The sequence below is a fragment of the Bemisia tabaci genome, chromosome 7 (assembly GCF_918797505.1).
Source record: "Bemisia tabaci chromosome 7, PGI_BMITA_v3".
Lineage (NCBI taxonomy): Eukaryota > Metazoa > Arthropoda > Insecta > Hemiptera > Aleyrodidae > Bemisia > Bemisia tabaci.
In genome coordinates this window covers 6,568,244-6,585,815 of record NC_092799.1, presented here as the reverse complement: position 1 = coordinate 6,585,815, position 17,572 = coordinate 6,568,244, and the positions used below count along the sequence as shown (strand labels likewise).

The window sequence follows — 17,572 nt, the reverse complement described above, 5'->3', positions numbered from 1 at the left end:
ACGTTACTATACACTGGTACAGTTAACCATTCCTCTGGCACAATCGACTTTGAATTCACGCAGTGCGAAATACATCGTGAAGGAATGGCAAATTCTACCAATCTTTTTTCTCGGTGATACTCTTCTCACTCCTCTTCCTCGCCCCGACCATCGAGAGTCTTGGAAATGATTTCATTAGAATAGAGAGGATGTGGCTTTTTTTTCTCTCTTTCTCACTCTCAACTTGAGGTGAAGTCTTCAAAATTTTAAATTAGATGAAGCAGGAAAAAATCGAGCATGTTACAATAAAGACGGAAAATTCTTTCTTTCTAAAAATTGAATGCAGACTTTGGATATGCTAATCGCCGAAGTTATCTAATGGGAAATTAGGTAACTTTGTTTATTAGTTTTAACTCTATTCTTTCATATTTTGGCTCAAGTAAAATCAAATTCTGAAATTTTGCTCGACAAGACGCTTTTGACTAGAGGTGATAGAACCGGCTGACCCTAGGACCGTGCTCGATTTCTTTCCGGCTAATTGTAAGCGCGAGTCTTATATCCTCCGGACCAAAGCTTGATACTTCGAGTACCTAATAAAGTTGATTCAAAATTTTTAGCTCCAAAAATTTACAAACTGATTGCGGTAGACGCAAGGGTCGTGAGACAGTATGTTGGAGTCTTTCGCCAATGCGCGTTAAAAATTCAGCATGAAGTTGAAAATCTTAATGTAGAGGGAAAAAGCCCATAGGAGCACAGTTTCCCCTCAAAGAAATATGCTGTTTGGTGCAATTCTAGTTACGTCCATTTTGGAAATTAAGGAATTTTTAACGCACGTTGGCATAAAAACTCCAATATACCGTCCGAAAATTTCTTTACCTATTGAAGTTGAAAATGTAGTTCGAGCCGGTAGTAGAACCGGCCTTTTCGACCATGCAAACCACGAGAAAAAAAAACGGAACAAACCTTGGCTCCGATCTGGTTTCCGCACTGTCCGGCTTGGAGATGCACTATTTCTCTCATGGTTGAAGAGGGGTGGCGTGGATTTGGCACTGAAAGGAAGACGTGGAGTTTGGCACAACGGGAGACGCTACGGCGGAGTCACTCGGGTGACGGTGGCGAAGGACTGAGACCCTACTGACGGAGGACGAAGTGCGCGGACGACGGGGAGATTGATACTGAATACTGATACGACGCGGCGGCGGAGAACGCGGAACGGCCCGGCGGCGCGGCTGGAGAGGAGCTGGAACTGCACTTGCCACTTGCTGTCCGACTTCCAACTTCGACTTCCCCGCCGCCACCGTCATCGCCGACGTCGCGTCCCCGGCCGCGGCCGTCGCGCTCCATGCCCCAAGATTCGGCCCTCCTTCGAGCACCCCAAGCGAGGTTGCCTAATTCTGCCGTCGTAGCGAAAAGAGCAGTGAGTATCAAATTTTCACAAAAAAAAAAAAAAAAAAAAAAAAAAAAAATCCGGCCGCGGAAGCCGTAGTTAAGGGCTATATCGACGGTGTGAAGTCGGCAATCACATAACTCGTTTGCGGTGTCTGAAAATCTCCGCCTCTATGTTATTTTTTTAAAGGAGAACAAATTGACATAATTCCTTGGTGTTTTTGCAGAATTTTCTTTGCACAGAGAAGAATAATCACAGCAGTTTTGAAGAATTGCCGTTGAGTAGTTTTCGGTGTAAAAAAATAAAGTATGGCAGGAAGTCTGCGACGTCGCAAACCCAGTTATGTGATTGCCGACTTGCACCGTCGATGTAGACTTAAACACTGGGAAAAAAAAACACATTGGATCTAGAGTCCAGACTCTTGAAAACATTGACAAGAAAACGGACTCATGATTCAATCAGATTTAGCTTAAATCAAAAGAGAATCTTCTCAAATAAAGAGGCGTGGTTCTTGATTTCCCTGGTAAAAATTGGCGATAAGAGCTGCGTTTCAAAATACCATAGGAAATCTTATAGCCGGCTAAAGAAGGCTACAGAAAATCATATAGCTGGCTGTAGAATGCGGAGAAAATCATACGGCCGGGCTATACGAAGCGATAAAAAATTATGCAGCCGGGCTATAGTTCCTATCGCCGGGCTTTACACTTTATCGCCATCGATTATAAAAGGCTATAAGAAATTGTGTAGAAATTCGTGTGCTTTGGAAATCATTAAGTTTGATACGGAACCACCTTAATATTTACAAAACACACGTTATATTTTCCTTTAATACATATTTTTTTTTCATCAATTAAAACGAGAATAATCCATACAGGATGTGCAAACATTTCAAAATCATGAGTTGAATAACGCTGACTCCGCCAGATTAAATATTAGAGCCTAACACAAAGCGGAGCGGCGACGCACTGGCGCCTACAAACCTAACAGGGATACTTCACGCATTGCGCAACGCGTGAAGTATCCCTGTTAGGTTTGTAGGCGCCAATGCGCGTTTCGCGCTGGCTGCCCGCTGCGCACCGCAGCGTGCCACGGCGCTTGAAGCAACTATTTCACACCAGAGGTATTGCACAGTATCATACGAAACTGAAGGCGCTCTAATATATTAGGAAGATGGCAGGCATCCATCAAAAGTACGGAGCTTTCCTCGCAAAATAAATCAAGATACTACGGCCCAAAAAGAGAGCAGTGGTCCAAAAACTCACTAAGTCCTAGCATCCGTAATTAGTGACGTTTAGTATACACTTTATCGCCTGGCTGTGAGTTGCTTAATCGCCATCGGCTATAAAAGGCTATAAGAAATTGTGTAGCCGGCTATAGAAGCTATTGGAAATCTTACAGCCGGCCGTAGGTCTATGGTATTTTGGAACACAGATTCTACTGTCAATTTTTACCTGGGTTAAGCTTGTATTTTTTCTTGTCGATGTTTTTAAGAGTCTGGACTCTAGATCCAATGTGTTTTTTTTTCCAGTGAAGTCTGCGTTTCAGGGGCCGAATTTTATCGGTCCTACTACCGTGCTTATATATACTTAGGACGGGTCTCGACTGCACTTAAGTCCGGCTTAGCGCTGCTGATTGGCCGGTGGTGCGGTTTGAACTCATCTATGGCTGTTGCACTCGTGTGAAAAAGCCGACAAAATTCGGCCCCTGGGCTCAGAGGCATCAAGTCCCGGGCGTAGCATCCGGAGCAATCGAAGCTAACAGCTCTAGCACCCGAAACTTTCGGCTTCTAAGCCCGAAACTGACGGTGAGTCTATACAGCCCGTGACTTTTCTTTCGCCTGTTCGAAATCGAGCTCCATTCAATATTCCTTTAATCTCATTTAGATGAAATCACTGAAACAGATAAAACAGCTGAATTCATCTTAATTGTATAAAAACAAGGGATACATATGGGAAAGCCGCAATTACGCAAAAAATGACGTAGTTTCAGGCAAAACAGCTGTAAATGACATTATTCCTCCAGAGAGCCAATGAAGACGGTGCTTTCAAGTAACGTGTCACCCGCCCTCTTCTGCTAATCGCTAACCTGAAATTGCGATTTTGAGGACCGACATTCAAACATTGAATCGTTTTTTCAGAAAATTGACAATGTCGCGATGAAAATCATTGATATTTATCTTTATCGGCACAATAGGCAATTCGGGACTCAGTTAAAATTTATGGCAAACAAGCAAATCGCCATCAGTTAGTATCGCAAGTGATGAATTCCATTCTAGCTCCTGGATGCAACTATTCGAGCTCGACGGATGTCCGTGTTGCATATGCTCAGAAGTGAAGGCGTTTTGACACTTCAGGTTTTCTCCACATCCGTGGCGGACACTACTGCTGGGGGTGTTAGGATCCAAAATGGCAAAGCACCTTTAATTCTTTGCAGTTTGTGCTAAGAAATACTTCTCTAGGGCTTGAGTAGTTGCACGCAGGCGTGGAAAGTGGTTTCAGAGGTAAAATTTCTTCTAATTTAATTGAAATGTGCATAATTTTATTGTTCATAATGCGTTATTTAATATATTTAATTTCCTATCACCACGGAAGGGGAAATTTGTTATTCAAGACATTTTGTTTCCTACACCTCAACAGGGAAAATAATATCATTTTTCTAACTTTTCGGTCTTTTTTTTTGTAATTAACTTAATTGCAATTGATAACTTTGCTATCTATAGTGCATCAGTTTTGATATCGCGATGTGCGAAAAACCTTCCGCGCCGAAGAGATGTCTTTCCGTACAAACGAATAATGAAAGTTGCTTTACCATTTTTGATCCTAGCAGTGCTGTCTGCCGTGCCGCGGATGAAGAGATGGGTGCCTGGAGCGTCAAAACGCCTTCTTTTCCGTGCATATGCAACCCGGACATCTGTAGGAGCTCGAATAGTTGCGTCCAGGCGTTATAATGAAATCTTTTCAAAGTACTCGCGGGCGATACTAAGTGAGGGCTTTCTGCTCGTTTCTCGTACACTTTATCTTACTTCTAGCTTTGTCTATGAACCGATGACGTACAGATTTACCAATGAAGTAAACCATTACTGATTTTTATCGCGACATCGTCAAATTTCAGCAAACTGCTTTGATTGTTGAAATGTATTACAACGTTGCCCTCCTGGTATTTGAGCTGTGCACAGTTACCGACCTAAGAACGACGAAACGCGGCAGAGTCGTTTCAAGGATCCTCCAGAAAACAATGTTCGAGCGCGCATCCGAATATATTTCGTCACCTTCCAGGCAAAGTATCACAAGCGCCATGCGACGTTTAAAAATTTCCGCCGCCATTTTATTTCTTTACTGAGAAATTGTTGGTTGAATCTGTTTGGAAATTTCACTAAATTTTATCGGCAGCACAAAGAAAATTCAGTGAAATTTTCGGACAGCTTCGTTGAACAATTTCTCTGTAAAAAAATAAAATGGCGGCGGAAATTTTTAAACGTCGCATGGCGCTTGTGATACTTTGCCTGGAAGGTGACGATTTGTTTTTGCAGAAGAGTTAAAAAGAAGTCCAGTCAGAGTTGAAAATCAACCCACGTTTAATGCAGAACCCGGTGAAGCGGGACCTAAAGCTTGAGGAGAAGGCTCGACATTCTTCATTTTCTATATCGAAAACTACTAAACGTCGTGCCTTGAAAACTTCCGTCATTTTTCTTCTCTGTGTTAAGAATATTCTGTGAAAATTGCAAACCATGATGTTGTTTCGGTTTTATTTTAAAAAATAAAATATTGAGCGAACATTTTGAATGAGCACAACTGAGATAGTCATTTTTACAGTTTCACCATCGATATAATGATGTGCCACAAATATTGGTGTGCTTGAAATGCCACATGAGAGACTTTATATTTTTAAAATTTCTCTTAAATTCTCCCCAGGGTCCCTCTTTCGCTTTAGGATGCCGCTCAAATTGGTCTTTATAGAGCGCCTGGATCAATCTCGCTCAGGCCAAAAATTCATAAATCCGGTGATCTTGGAACAATATGACAAGAGTTCCATGTTCCTAGTGCTGATGTCATTTTTCCTTGCCCATTTCCGTTTATTTTTGCCGCACCCCCAGACCCCAGACACTCCCGATGAATCACGGATGAAAATGTTCCAATCGTGCTAAGTTTTTTCCGGACCATCATTTAGTGAAATAGAGCGGGTTGGACTGCGGAGCGACATGATCTGGAAGTTTATATTTATTCAGGTATAAAAATGGACCACCCTTCTAACGAGGTGAATTTTTTCGAGATGTTGAAATGAGGAAAACGAACGGATTTTGCGTGTAATTAATTTTATTGGAGCCTGAGACTCAAGTTTTTGTGACATTAAACATATGGTGACGGTGTGAGAGAGACGGAGACTTTATCAGCTCACGGACTTTAGTCTGATTCCCTCTTTTAAAAATTGGTTTTCCATCCTTCGCCGCAAAAATTACTCCAACACGTTAAACCGTTTATTATTTTATTGCAAAATTGTACAGTGATTTTTGTGGCAAACTATGTGGTGATAGTTTTTTTCGACAACGAAGTATAGTTAAGTCACAATGAATCATCTATCCTTCGATCCTCTCACCCTTAATTTTATGACATACCGTAAATCTCTAGATGACATTGCAGAGGAGGGATCCGAATATAATATTCAGAGAAAAAGCTTTTGGTACATACTATTAAACCATGTAAACGCAAGTTAAGAAAGTTCTATGAAAAATAAACCTAATATAACTTAATTCAATTTTTTAAAAAAAAAAAAAAAAAAAAAAAAAAAAAAAAAACTCTATTAAATCTTTCTCTGTGAAAAAAAAAATTTTGAAAGTAAACTTCTTAAAATACTTCGTCTTCTCCATTTCTTTCTGATTAATCCAGAATTTTCTCGTGAGCTAATCACTCAGCCGAAGTTCATTTTGTTTCAAAAGAAATTTTTCTCTGAGTACACGAGATTTCTTATGAGATTGGGATTTTTTGTCCTCTTGTGGATCCACTCGGGAGACCGAAAAGAACATTCTCAGAGATCTAAGTAGGCTAACTGTCTGGGGTACAGGTGCAGAGTGTATCTACTCACACGCTACACCAGCCATCCATAACTGAGGAAATCATTTCATTTTTGCGAGTTGCAGGTGGCTCCTAATTGAACCATTAGTAAAGGCCGGTCGCGCTCTTCAGTTCAGCGGCCAAAACGCGTTGCTCCTCTGCTGCAAGGGCGTACCTCAATTTCCACGTGACCCATGTTTCACATTTTAGCCCTTACTATCTAGGGCTCATGTGAAAATCGAGATACTCCCTTGCACCAGAGGAGCAACAATTTATGCTCGTTCCCTGAACTTGCGGTTCATTTTACCTTTCTTTCATTTCGATCTTATTTATTTCCTCTTTTCCTCATGTATTTCGCTTCCATTTGTCTGCCAAATACCGGAGCATCAAACCTATCATGTGCCAAACCCAATGTCCAACTGAAAAAAGCTCGGATCTACATGATTTTGTGTCCAGATTTCTTGTTTTGTTCTTCTTCTTCTTTTAAATTAGCAGAGATTCTTCCAAACCTTCAGATATTGACAAAAGAAATTCATAAAAAGTAGATATTTCAGCATCAAATCAGGAAAATTTCTCAATTCACGCGATTCAGTATCAAACATAAACAAAGTGAAAAATCACTGAAAGATCTGACAGGATTTTTTTTCTTTTTCTACGCGTCTGTAAAACTTGTTGATTGCAGTGAATTATTGATAAAAAGGAACTCTTTCTCGGCATCTTGAATGAATTAAAGTGACCCACAATTAACCGCATTTTGATAGCTTGCACAAAATTTACCCAAATTTCCACAGCTGCAATACTCAGACGCGGAGTCTCAAAAAAATATTGTCTCTGGTTATACAGAATGAAGTTGCGAGGTTATGCGATAGTTTCAATTTTCATCACCTATAAGTAGATAGGAAAAATTTAAGGAAATTACTCTCAAATAAACTCCCATCAATTCCTCCAAATTCCATTGTATTGCTGGATTAATGAAATACAATAACAGTCAGCATGAAAAAATATAATCTTTTTGCACAATAACTCAACCTATACCTTTATTTGGTATCATTTGTTTAAAAATGCGACTTATAAAACTAAAACAACACTAATTTTCCCGGCAAATTGGGAGTATCAATCAGGCTCCTAGATCAGACTTACAAGTTAATGAATGGGCAGCACTAATGTAAAACTAAAATGGTATTGGAAACTTTCCTACTTACTAGATTTATTTTCTACGTAACAGTCACGATAATTGCATTTCTAACGCAGTTTAAAGCTGTTTTACCGACTATCCTCAATTTTACCTATTTTTTAATACATTTGTTCGTTTAATTGAAGTTATTATTTCACTCGATGTCGATTGGTTTAGTTTTAACATCGGGCGTGATCTTCCATGACATTGTATTCAAACGCAAAACTTCCGAAACTAACAATGACTGGCTTTGTCAGAAGACAAAATTCTGGCTATATAATTCGGAGTTCTTATTCCTTCGTGATTAATTAGAGTGTAATGGTTTGAAAAAGGTAGGAGAGAACGGTGTACGTAATATCTACATCAAAAAAAATATGGGCTCATTTTAAACGATTGAAAATCATGTAGCGCCTTCAATTACAACCTTGTTTTACACTCATAACGTCGAATACAACTAAACCTGCTTGAAGGCTAGCTATGTTGCATATTCAAAAAAACTAAGGCGCACTAAGAAGCTTAACGTTTACCGCGCGGCAGTGCTGCCGTGCCAAGGAAGAACGCCGGATGAACCTTAAGGCGTTGCCAAACTTCCTCTGATAAAGTACAAATTTACTTGGAATGTTGTGAATATTTTTCTTCCAAGTTTGTGGACAATATTGTTTGCACTTTAATCTAAAACATCTGAAAATTTCAAGGAAAATTATGCATAACTTTCTTCAAAAATGAACATTTTATCGGCAGAAATTTGACAAAACTAATCGAATGTTTAAACGGCGTTTTTTCCTTAGCACGGCAGAATGAAACGTGGGCACAGGCAGTGCCAGCGGTAATGACGTAAAAAGGAGCCCACAAGCCCTCTGCTGTGGTAAGGAAGAACGCCGTTTTAACATTCGAGAGTTGCCACATTTCCTTCCATAAAAGTTTATTTTTCAGGAAAGTCATGAATACTTTCCTTGATATTTTCAGGAACTTTAGGTGCACTTGCGAGAAAATTACACGAAAAATTGGATGGAAATATTCAAAAGTTACCGATAATTTGTGGATATCAAAGGAAATCTGCAACACTTGAAGTTCATGCGGCTTTTTCCTTGGCACGGCAGCCTGCTCGCGTTGGGGACGAGGCGACTAAAACCCCTGGACGAAACACAGATGGACGAAATGATAGAAGAAAAATCTCTCTCTGGCTTTAAATTTAAACACAGGCTTAATTGGACTTACGTTTTAAAAGTTAAGAAACTTTTGGACGGTTTCATAGTTTTCTTATTAAATGCCTCGGGTTTAATCACCAAAGAAATAGTGCAGTAGCCTTCAATGCGTTTCAATCGGTGATATTCGGATTTATTTAAAAGGAATGGCTAATTTTTTTTTTGTTTAATATCAGAAAAAAACAACTTTGGAACATCATTAAATGCATATCAGGCGAGCTAAATTCTACAAATTTTAGAGGGGAGCATCTCCAAACTTATAATTGGGAGGAGGCGAGAGGCTTGTACTAAGTGGACTGGAAAACCAACTTCGTCGACCGACAACCTTGCGATTTGGAGGAATCCTGAAAATGGACGTCATTTTGAAATTAGGAACTACAGTCTCTGCCTCATCCGTAAAAACACTGATTGAAAAGTTGTTTCTTAAGTGAGTCAGAAATTTTAGTTCCGAATTGCAAAATTCAGTCCAGATATTGCTTCTAATCGGGTCCGCTCTTAGCACATCATGGCAACGCAATGGCTAGCCAGCGCGGGCGGTAAGATAACAACAATTTTGTCGAGTGTTGCTAAAACTTCGTTACGATAAACGGACTGCATTTTGCAATTTGGAGCTATAAAATCCGGCTCTTCTGGGAAAACACTCGTGTGCTTAGGGAAGCTAATGGCACATACGTTGTTTTTAAACCAAACTAGAATTTATAGTTCCAAATCGCAAAATGTAGTCCAAATGAGAGGTCTCAGAGGCCATTTCACATCCCAAACGGAACTGTAACCGAATTATCACCCATTAGGTTACGATACCTGGCCAGCGCCATCAGCGGAAAATACTTCGAGTACCCATGATAAAGGCTATACATTACCCGCGGAAACCCAGTCCCAGTATAATGCTCCTCTTCCCATAACCCATGGTCCTCCTGCGTCCGCTGAAGATAAGCCACCCCTTTCACCACCCCCGCATGCCTTACCTCACCCGCTGCCATCAACCCCAAAAGAGCCCACGCAGTCTGCGACGCAGTGCTCGGGGCGGGCTCCCACGAGGTGTAGTCCAACCTGTAGCTAGACGGATCCTCGCCCCATCCCCCATCCCCATTCTGGATGGACAAGAGCCACTTTACTGCCCGTTGTATCCTTGCGTCACCATGCGCCAACCCAACCGCGTTCAGCGCGCTCAATACTCCCCACGTTCCGAAAATGTAGTTGACACCCCATCGACCAAACCAACTCCCATCTTTTTCTTTTTCCTTGAGCAAAAATCTATAGGCTCTTCGGACTGTCTCACTCTCGCTTTCGCCTAACTGCGCCAGCATGGACAAGCACCTCGCGGTGACGTCAGCTGTGGGTTGGTCGAGCATCGCACCATGATCCGCGAACGGGATGTCGTTCATATATGCGTGCCTGTTCTCCGCATCGAAGGCCCCCCAGCCACCGTTACCACTCTGCATGCCGACCACCCATTCCCGCCCGCGGGCGATCTGCTCCGCGAAAGCCGCGGGGTCGCACCGCTGCATCGCCATGACGATGACCGCGGTGTCGTCTACGTCTGGGTAGTGCGGGCAGGCGTAGAAGAAGGCCCAGCCGCCAGGTCGGAGGTCAGGCCGTTGTATGGCTCAATCACCGTGCACGTCTAGGACCTGCCGCGGACGTAGCCATTCCAAGCCACGGCGAGCCGCGGTCAGGGCGTGTTGGTCGCGGGTTTCCAAGAGTGCTTGCGCTGCGAGAACCGTATCCCAGACTGGCGATAGGCACGATTGACAATGCACTTCGTCGATGCGGTTGAAGAGAAGTTTGTCGAGTGCACTACGGGCGATGTCGCGGGAAGAGTGATTACCCAGTACGTCGTACATTATCATGGAGTAGAGGATTGGTGGGAAGGCAGCGCCAAGGCCGTCCTCACCGTTGAGTCGTTCGTCGACAAACTTCACCGCGGTGTCGATTGCCCGCTGTCGGAGAAACTTCGGCGAGAAGGGATCCAACACGCGCAAAAAAGCGTCCGCGAAGCGGAAGAAGGTAAACCAACCTAAACTTTGATGTGGACGGCGGGGAAGTAACCCGACGGTGCTGGGTGGGGTGATGAAGATCTCATCGATGCGAACACCGCGAGGGTTACGCGCGAGCGGTCGCTTAGCGCACAAAACTAGGAGTGGGACTATTGTCGCACGTGCCCAGTACGACATCTTTGAGAGGTGGAAGGGAAACCACTGGGGTAAGAGTATGATTTCGACGGGCATCATGGGTACAGCGTCCCAGGCGACGATGCCGAAGAGAGCGAATAAAATTCGCGAGAAGACGTTTCCGGCCTCGGCACGGCCAGCGCGGAGGATGGCGTCCCGGGCGAGGGTCATGTGCTGGGCGTCTGGAGGGTCGCCGGCCATCTTGAGGGCGAAGTAGGCTTGGGCGCTGGGGCGGATGTCCATCGGGCCGTCTGTGTGGAGCGCCCAGCCGCCGGTTGGGAGTTGGGTGCGGCGGAGGTAGTTGGCGAGGTTTTGTTCGAGGATGGGGTCGGGCGTCTCGCCGAAGTAGTGGAAGTATAGGAGGTATTGAGCTGTGATGGCTGCGTCGGTTTCTAGTTCGTAGATCCAATGGCCATCGGGTTTCTGGTCGTGCAGAAGCGCTTCTGTCGCGCGCGTGATGGTTCTGTTTAAAGAGTCGGTATCCATTGCGGCCGTCGGTGGGTCGGTACAATGGGCTGTAGGAGGATTTTACGTAGGAGCTTCAGGCAAAGTTTCCACGCATACAATTAATCTGCAACATAAGTCTCCGGCAATAGAAGTTTCTGTTTTGTGCATGAAAAATTGGACGTATTTCTATCAAACAGAACTATCCTTTCCCTCTGCACATAGTTCTGTTTGATAGAAACACGTTAGATTATCGGCACGAGACCGGCCACCAGCGGGCCGATTATTGAAACTGATAGACAAAGCGATGGACAAAGAAGACATGGGGAGTATAGAGCGATCCTATTGGTTGACATGGTTGGTTCCTATAGACTAAGGAAGAATATGATGGACTAACTGTCGGGTCTTTGGTGGGTTGCCGTTAGTTAGTCCATTACCTATACCTCCTGTGTTCATTGCCACCACCCGTGTCCACCAATAGGATCCCTCCAAATCCCTTTTGTCGTCTTTGTCTATAGCTTTGTCTATCAGTTCCAATAATCGGCCTGCTGGGCCGTGTTCATAGTAGTTCCTTGAACAGCGCTTTTCCTTAGAAGACCGTTTGTCGATGACCAAAGTGTAAAACCACGTGTCTCCATTGAAATGTTTCAAAGTTCTTCCTCGCAGAGAGATTAACCGAGTTCACAGCTTAAAATTTACACAGAATACTCTACCATTAGAGAAGAAAAATCAAAGAAGTTATCAAAAAATTATGTTCAATAGCTTTTCAAATAAAAAATGAAGTATGATGGCAGGAAGTCTGCAACGTCACAAACGGGGATACGTAGTTTCGCACTTTGGGCATCGATATGGTTTGCGTGGTGATTAAGAAAGAACTGAAGAGATCCTCAATAATGACATCATAAAAAGGACAAACTTAACGATCCTGGGCATTCGGAGATGGGGCGGGCGGTCTGACCCCCCTAGAATTTAAGCTAGTATTAACTGCCCCCCCTCCCACCTGAAATTCTGGGTGGTGGGAAAAAACTATCGTCGAGGATATTTATCCCTTCATAGTCTTAAATGAAAATACCGTGTTCATTCAGTTAATTTTTTCTAAATGTTTCGTCAGCCTTGAACCAAATGAATTACAATTAAAAATATAATTAAAAACGGAAAAATGAAATGAAATGAGAAAAATCGATTAAGAGTGGCATTATTAACAGAAAATCCAGAGGTAAAATTTCAAAAAATTTCCGGGTCTATTGAATGCAACATTTCGAAAGGATTTTGTGCTAAAAGTAAATGAAGAAACGTAGCGTAGCGTCAGCGTGCATGAAGGCTATATCCATTTAAATCTTCCGTCACATTCTTACGGCGCAATGATACAACTATTTGAACTCTCCGGAATGCGTGAGGTATCACGCCGCATTTGAAGGCGTTTTCAAAACAGCCAAGTTCCGTTATCGGAATGATCTTTTTGCATAGTTCATATTATTTTGTTTCCATTTCTAACCACTTGTTTAATTATAATCCTCCTATAAAAACCAGCCATTTGCTAAATACAATTCTAGCTGAAGCGCACTTCAGCGCATTCATGACTGCAAAAATGTTAACGGAAATCGAAAAGGCCAGCGTGGGTGAAGGCTATTTCCATTGTAATCTTCCGTCGCATTTCTGAGGCGCAATGATACAACTATTTGAACTCTCCGGAATGCGTGAGGTATCACGCCGCATTTGAAAGCGTTTTCAAATCAGCCAAGTTCCGATACCCGGATTATCGTTTTGCATAGTTCATATTCTTTTGTTATATTCCGTACCACTCGTTTATTTTTAATCATCGTAGAAAAACCACCCATTTGCTATATACAATTCTAGCTGGAGCGCACTTCAGCTATGCATTCACCACTGGAAAAATGTCAAAGGAAATCGACACGCCTAGCGTGCCTGGAGGCTATCTCCATTTAAATCTTCCGTCACATTCTTACGGCGCAATGATACAACTATTTGAACTCTCCGGAATGCGTGAGGTACCACGCCGCATTTGAAGGCCCGGACCTTAAAACTGGTACCAGGGCCCGAGGTGGGATGTGGCGGGCCTGTAGAGATCACAATGATTTTTCTCCCCCAAATAATTAAAAATATTTATAAAGATATTTTAAGATTTCGACAAACGGTAAGGCAAGTATGGGCTTACCTCAAAATGTTCACAACATGAAACTTTTTTCCCTCTTTATTTTTATTTTTTCAGAGGCAAATCATCGTAATCACTTGCAAGAATCTATTTTCAAAGCTTCACTGCTAAGTTTAGTCGAAATATGGATGTATTTCAATATACGCGTACCCACGCAGCAGAGGCTGCATTAAATCGCAATATCATGGTGAAATTATTGCTGATAATACGGAATGAATGTTCTACATGTTGTTTTCTCACCAATGAAAGGGGCCCCTCTTTTTGAAATTCATAGCATTAAAATTGAAAAAAGTCGATCGCAGTTTTTTGGGTATTTTTTTTTGCTTTAAAAATTGCTGATTTTTCTTACACATAAAACTCATATTTTCATTAAAAATCATCATTAAAAATTAACATTTATCGACCAAATGTTGTAAAAATATTGCAATTTAACGGCAAAAAATTATAATCGTCTTTCATTTAATTTCAAAATTCTCTTGATATTTTCGTTGCGTTGTACTATTTAACCGTAACCTTTTAAGATATCAATAAAGTTTACCTTTCAGACGACTATTGAAAAAGGGCAGTGGGCTGTGGTGTAACTATGAGAGTAAAAGTATGGGACTAGATCGAAGAAAGGGCGCTCTTTAATCCACTATCAAAGCAAAACTAAACTGAACAATAATACGACCGACGAATGTTACGATTATCACAGGTCAAGTCCAGTGCATCCACATGCAGCCATGCAAACTCAGCAATACTGAAAATCTCCGTATGGACGTAAATCATGCTACAGTCATGAAAGGGAATTTTACAGTCATCAACCTGCTTATCCAGCAAAATCAAGAACTTAAAATGGGTCCAAGGCCGCAAAATAAAAAACCGGGACGTTTTGCAGTGCTCACACTTGCATTTACAACCGGAAATACACTAGAAAAATTGAAAAGAAACACGAATTTACACCGGGCCTTTTGTTGTCTATTCAGGCTCAGTGTAGGTTCATGTTCCTTTTAATTTTTAATCTTTGAATTTCCGATTGAAATGCAGGTGTGAGAACTATGCAATGCCCTGGTTTTTTATGTTTTATGTTGCGGTCCTCCTATTTAAATGCATAAATCGGGCAATAGTGTAAATTGATATTTCAACTAGAAACATGTAAGTATTTATCCGAAAATTTGAACCGCTCCGGGGGCTATGATAAGTCAAAAATTTTCGAGGACGATAGATTGTGGGTCGAAATCTGGTCAAAATCCATTTTTCTTCTTCTTTTTCTCTCCCCCCCCCCCCTCTGCATTCCGGAGAGGAGTTAGAGAATGAGAGAAGTATCCTATGAGTAACATGGAAATTAATTTCTTTACTTGTTTTTGCATCATGAACTACGCCTCAAAAATCACAAATCATGTAACAGTGATTACCTCTACCGACAAAATTTCCACCACATATCTCCATCTGTGCACTCTGCATCGTTTTAAACTTGTATTATTTGAATTATAAACATGGAAAGCTCCTAAGTCCATATGCCAAAAGGTGCCCAATTCTATTTTAGTCTGTTTGAGATAACAAGGAAAAACCGCGCGTCAGCCCCATTGATTCTAATGTAAATCGAATTTTTTGAAACTCCGTATCTCATAACCGGCGTAAGAAAGGGTTACCGAATTTTCCACACACACACATAGAGCCGTCAGTGAGGATTTTCAATACACCGCAAGTTCGATTTTTCCAAAAATGTGAGTTAGATACCTTTTGGGTTTGGGTAACTGACTTAACCCACGGATTTATTTTCTCCCATCCCGAAAATATGACTCCCTATTTTCACTTTAAATCTTAATTCCCCTCCTTTCATACAATCCTATAATTATTTTCTTTTTGGTTTTATTTTTCAGATTTTCCAGCTTCCTACCTTGTCTGCTATGAACTTACGAGTCTTCGAAAGGTAAGTAGTTGTATTTTTTTGACATTGCCGTATGTTCGGAAAACCTAGTTTCTTTCCCATTTTGATGACATTTCAATGATGCAGAGACTCAACTTTTTTTTTCTACAACACTTAGTCCTCGTCAAGAATATAACGATCAACCTCATTCAAATTCATTGCTTTAATTTCTCATTTTATTTGCTCGTTTCCCTTGTTGTCACAGTTTTTCTTGACATTTTTTCTTATTCCTTGATGTTTTAAATTTTCCCTGCCTCATTTTTTATGTGACATTTGCAGAATCTTAATCTGTGTATTTACTGTCCGTTCACTTTCCTCCTTTCCGTCAATTGGACGTGTCTCTCACAAAAGAGAAAAATCGCGTATGTTCTTAGGAATTCGTTTCAAGTTGCAATTCACCTAAAAAATAAAATACCACGCGAAGTCATCAAAGTCGCAAACCGACATACGAGGTTTGGGGGTTTTACCATCGAGGTGAGGATTAATTCTGCATCTGTTAAAATGATTGTCCCTTGCCCCTTCATCGACCTTTATAAAATCGCTGCGGGAGGAAGCATGCAACTTATCGAGCTTCTGCGTGAGCTGCGGTATCACTCGCAATTGAAGGCACTCTCTTATTTGTGCGAGCCTATCGTTGTCGTCACGCTGAATGTTTCAGTATCTATGAGTACTCAAACTAAGATAAGTTGCAGTTTTCCCTCGCATTGCATTGTAAAATGTGTAATTTTTTTGATACATAAATCTAACCCTAAAGGTAAAAAATTGTTTGAGAAAAAAGTTATTTAAGTAAGACTTTTTTAAAGGATTTTGTTGTACATCTCACCGGACTTAAATTTTGATTCAAAAATCACCGTAAAGGGTTCTTGAGCAATTTTTTAAGAGTTTTTGGAAATTGGTTTTTTAAAGTTATTGCTACAAGAGTTGGACTACATTCGGAGCTACAATTTTTAGCTCATCTGTGAAAGCACTCATATGCATAGAGAAACGAATGGTACATGTGTTGTTTCTACACTGATACAGAGATTATGGTTCCTAATTGCTAAATGTAGTCCAGTTAAAACAAGCCTTAGTCTTGATCTCTTTCTTGTAAATCTCGTATTTTCCATGCTCTGTTTCATTATTAAAATGAGAGAAACAGATATCATTTTTACATCATTCCCATATATTCCAATATTTAAAGGACCGTCTTACCAGACCCCCCCCCCCTTCTAAAATCCTTGATTTTCACTAAAAATAAATATTATTGGAGGAGGTTTGGCGACAATCGAATCTTTTCACTGCATTCCTCCGCTAGCAAGGCAGATTGAACAGAGGCGGACACCCCCCCCCCCCCCAACTGAGATTAAAAGTATCTCCGTTTTATTGAAAGAAAATTTGAATAATTTGACGACCATTTTGCAGATTTCAACAAATCTGCAAAATGGTCGTCAAACTATTCAAATTTTCTTTTACTCCCGGCCAAAGTTACCTCTTTCCGTGCTTTTACCTTCACCCCCTCTTAAGATTCAGTTGCAGAATCTCTGTTTTTTCATTCAATATTATTATGTTTTTTCATTCAATATTATTAAAGAACTGCATGATATTCGGCATAACTTCTACTGAAGTTTCTTTTTGATTTTTCAATGCGGAAAATTAAACATTTCAGAAAATTCACGCAATAGTTTCCTCTCTAACCAAAATATGAATTAGCAGTTGAGATTCTGAAACACCGCAACCAAGAAATATCCTTTTTGCCCCCAACGCCTCAATTGCGTACTTGCTGTATGTACTTTGTCCTTCGTAGCATAGGAGCTGGAGATTCGTGTTTCGGGCAGGTGTGACTACTGTCTCATTTTGACAAAACCCAGGCACTATCTCTTTTACACTACCGATTTCCTTTTTCATCCGAGTCGCGATAAGAGAATTTTCTCAGACACCGGCCGGCCGGTGCCTGTCGCCAAACGGCCAGACAGAAGGCAGATCTGACCACCCATAGCCCCCTGATTCGAAGGAGTCCTTTTTTGCCGTTTCCAAGGGACCATTTATTGCCGATTTGAAGAGGCCTTGATGCGGTTTTATACCGCCTCTAAGGACCTTCAAGGC

The 17,572-nt window shown here is 41.4% G+C and overlaps 3 protein-coding genes across 4 annotated transcripts in view; all 3 read right to left on the bottom strand.

Moving 5' to 3' along the window:
* The window catches only part of LOC109032688 (tubulin beta-1 chain), a 72,902-nt gene extending 71,709 nt beyond the window's left edge, over positions 1 to 1,193 (bottom strand). Inside the window, exon 1 of one of the 2 annotated variants that reach the window (XM_019044943.2) lies at positions 943 to 1,193. In XM_019044943.2, the coding sequence (XP_018900488.1) occupies positions 943 to 999 (57 nt within the window). In that variant the 5' untranslated portion in view covers positions 1,000 to 1,193. The remainder of the gene's footprint in view (positions 1 to 942) is intronic. The other variant, XM_019044941.2, reaches the window with a different exon arrangement.
* Positions 1,194 to 9,542: 8,349 nt separating this feature from the next.
* LOC140225049 (probable squalene--hopene cyclase) lies at positions 9,543 to 10,307 on the bottom strand. Its single transcript, XM_072302503.1, has one exon. The coding sequence runs from the start codon at positions 10,305 to 10,307 to the stop codon at positions 9,543 to 9,545; it is 765 nt and encodes a 254-aa protein (XP_072158604.1).
* Positions 10,055 to 14,270, bottom strand: LOC109032722 (squalene--hopene cyclase). The gene is made up of 2 exons (XM_019044993.2): positions 14,120 to 14,270; positions 10,055 to 11,535 (listed from the first exon to the last, which is right to left on the bottom strand). The coding sequence occupies exon 2, from the start codon at positions 11,448 to 11,450 to the stop codon at positions 10,401 to 10,403; it is 1,050 nt and encodes a 349-aa protein (XP_018900538.2). The 5' UTR covers positions 11,451 to 11,535; positions 14,120 to 14,270; the 3' UTR covers positions 10,055 to 10,400.
* Between the last annotated feature and the right edge of the window lie 3,302 nt (positions 14,271 to 17,572).

Bases quoted from the DNA above. Each gene is read 5' to 3' on its own strand.
- LOC109032722 (XM_019044993.2), bottom strand. From the start codon at position 11,450: ATGGATACCGACTCTTTAAACAGAACCATCACGCGCGCGACAGAAGCG.
- LOC140225049 (XM_072302503.1), bottom strand. From the start codon at position 10,307: ATGGCGATGCAGCGGTGCGACCCCGCGGCTTTCGCGGAGCAGATCGCC.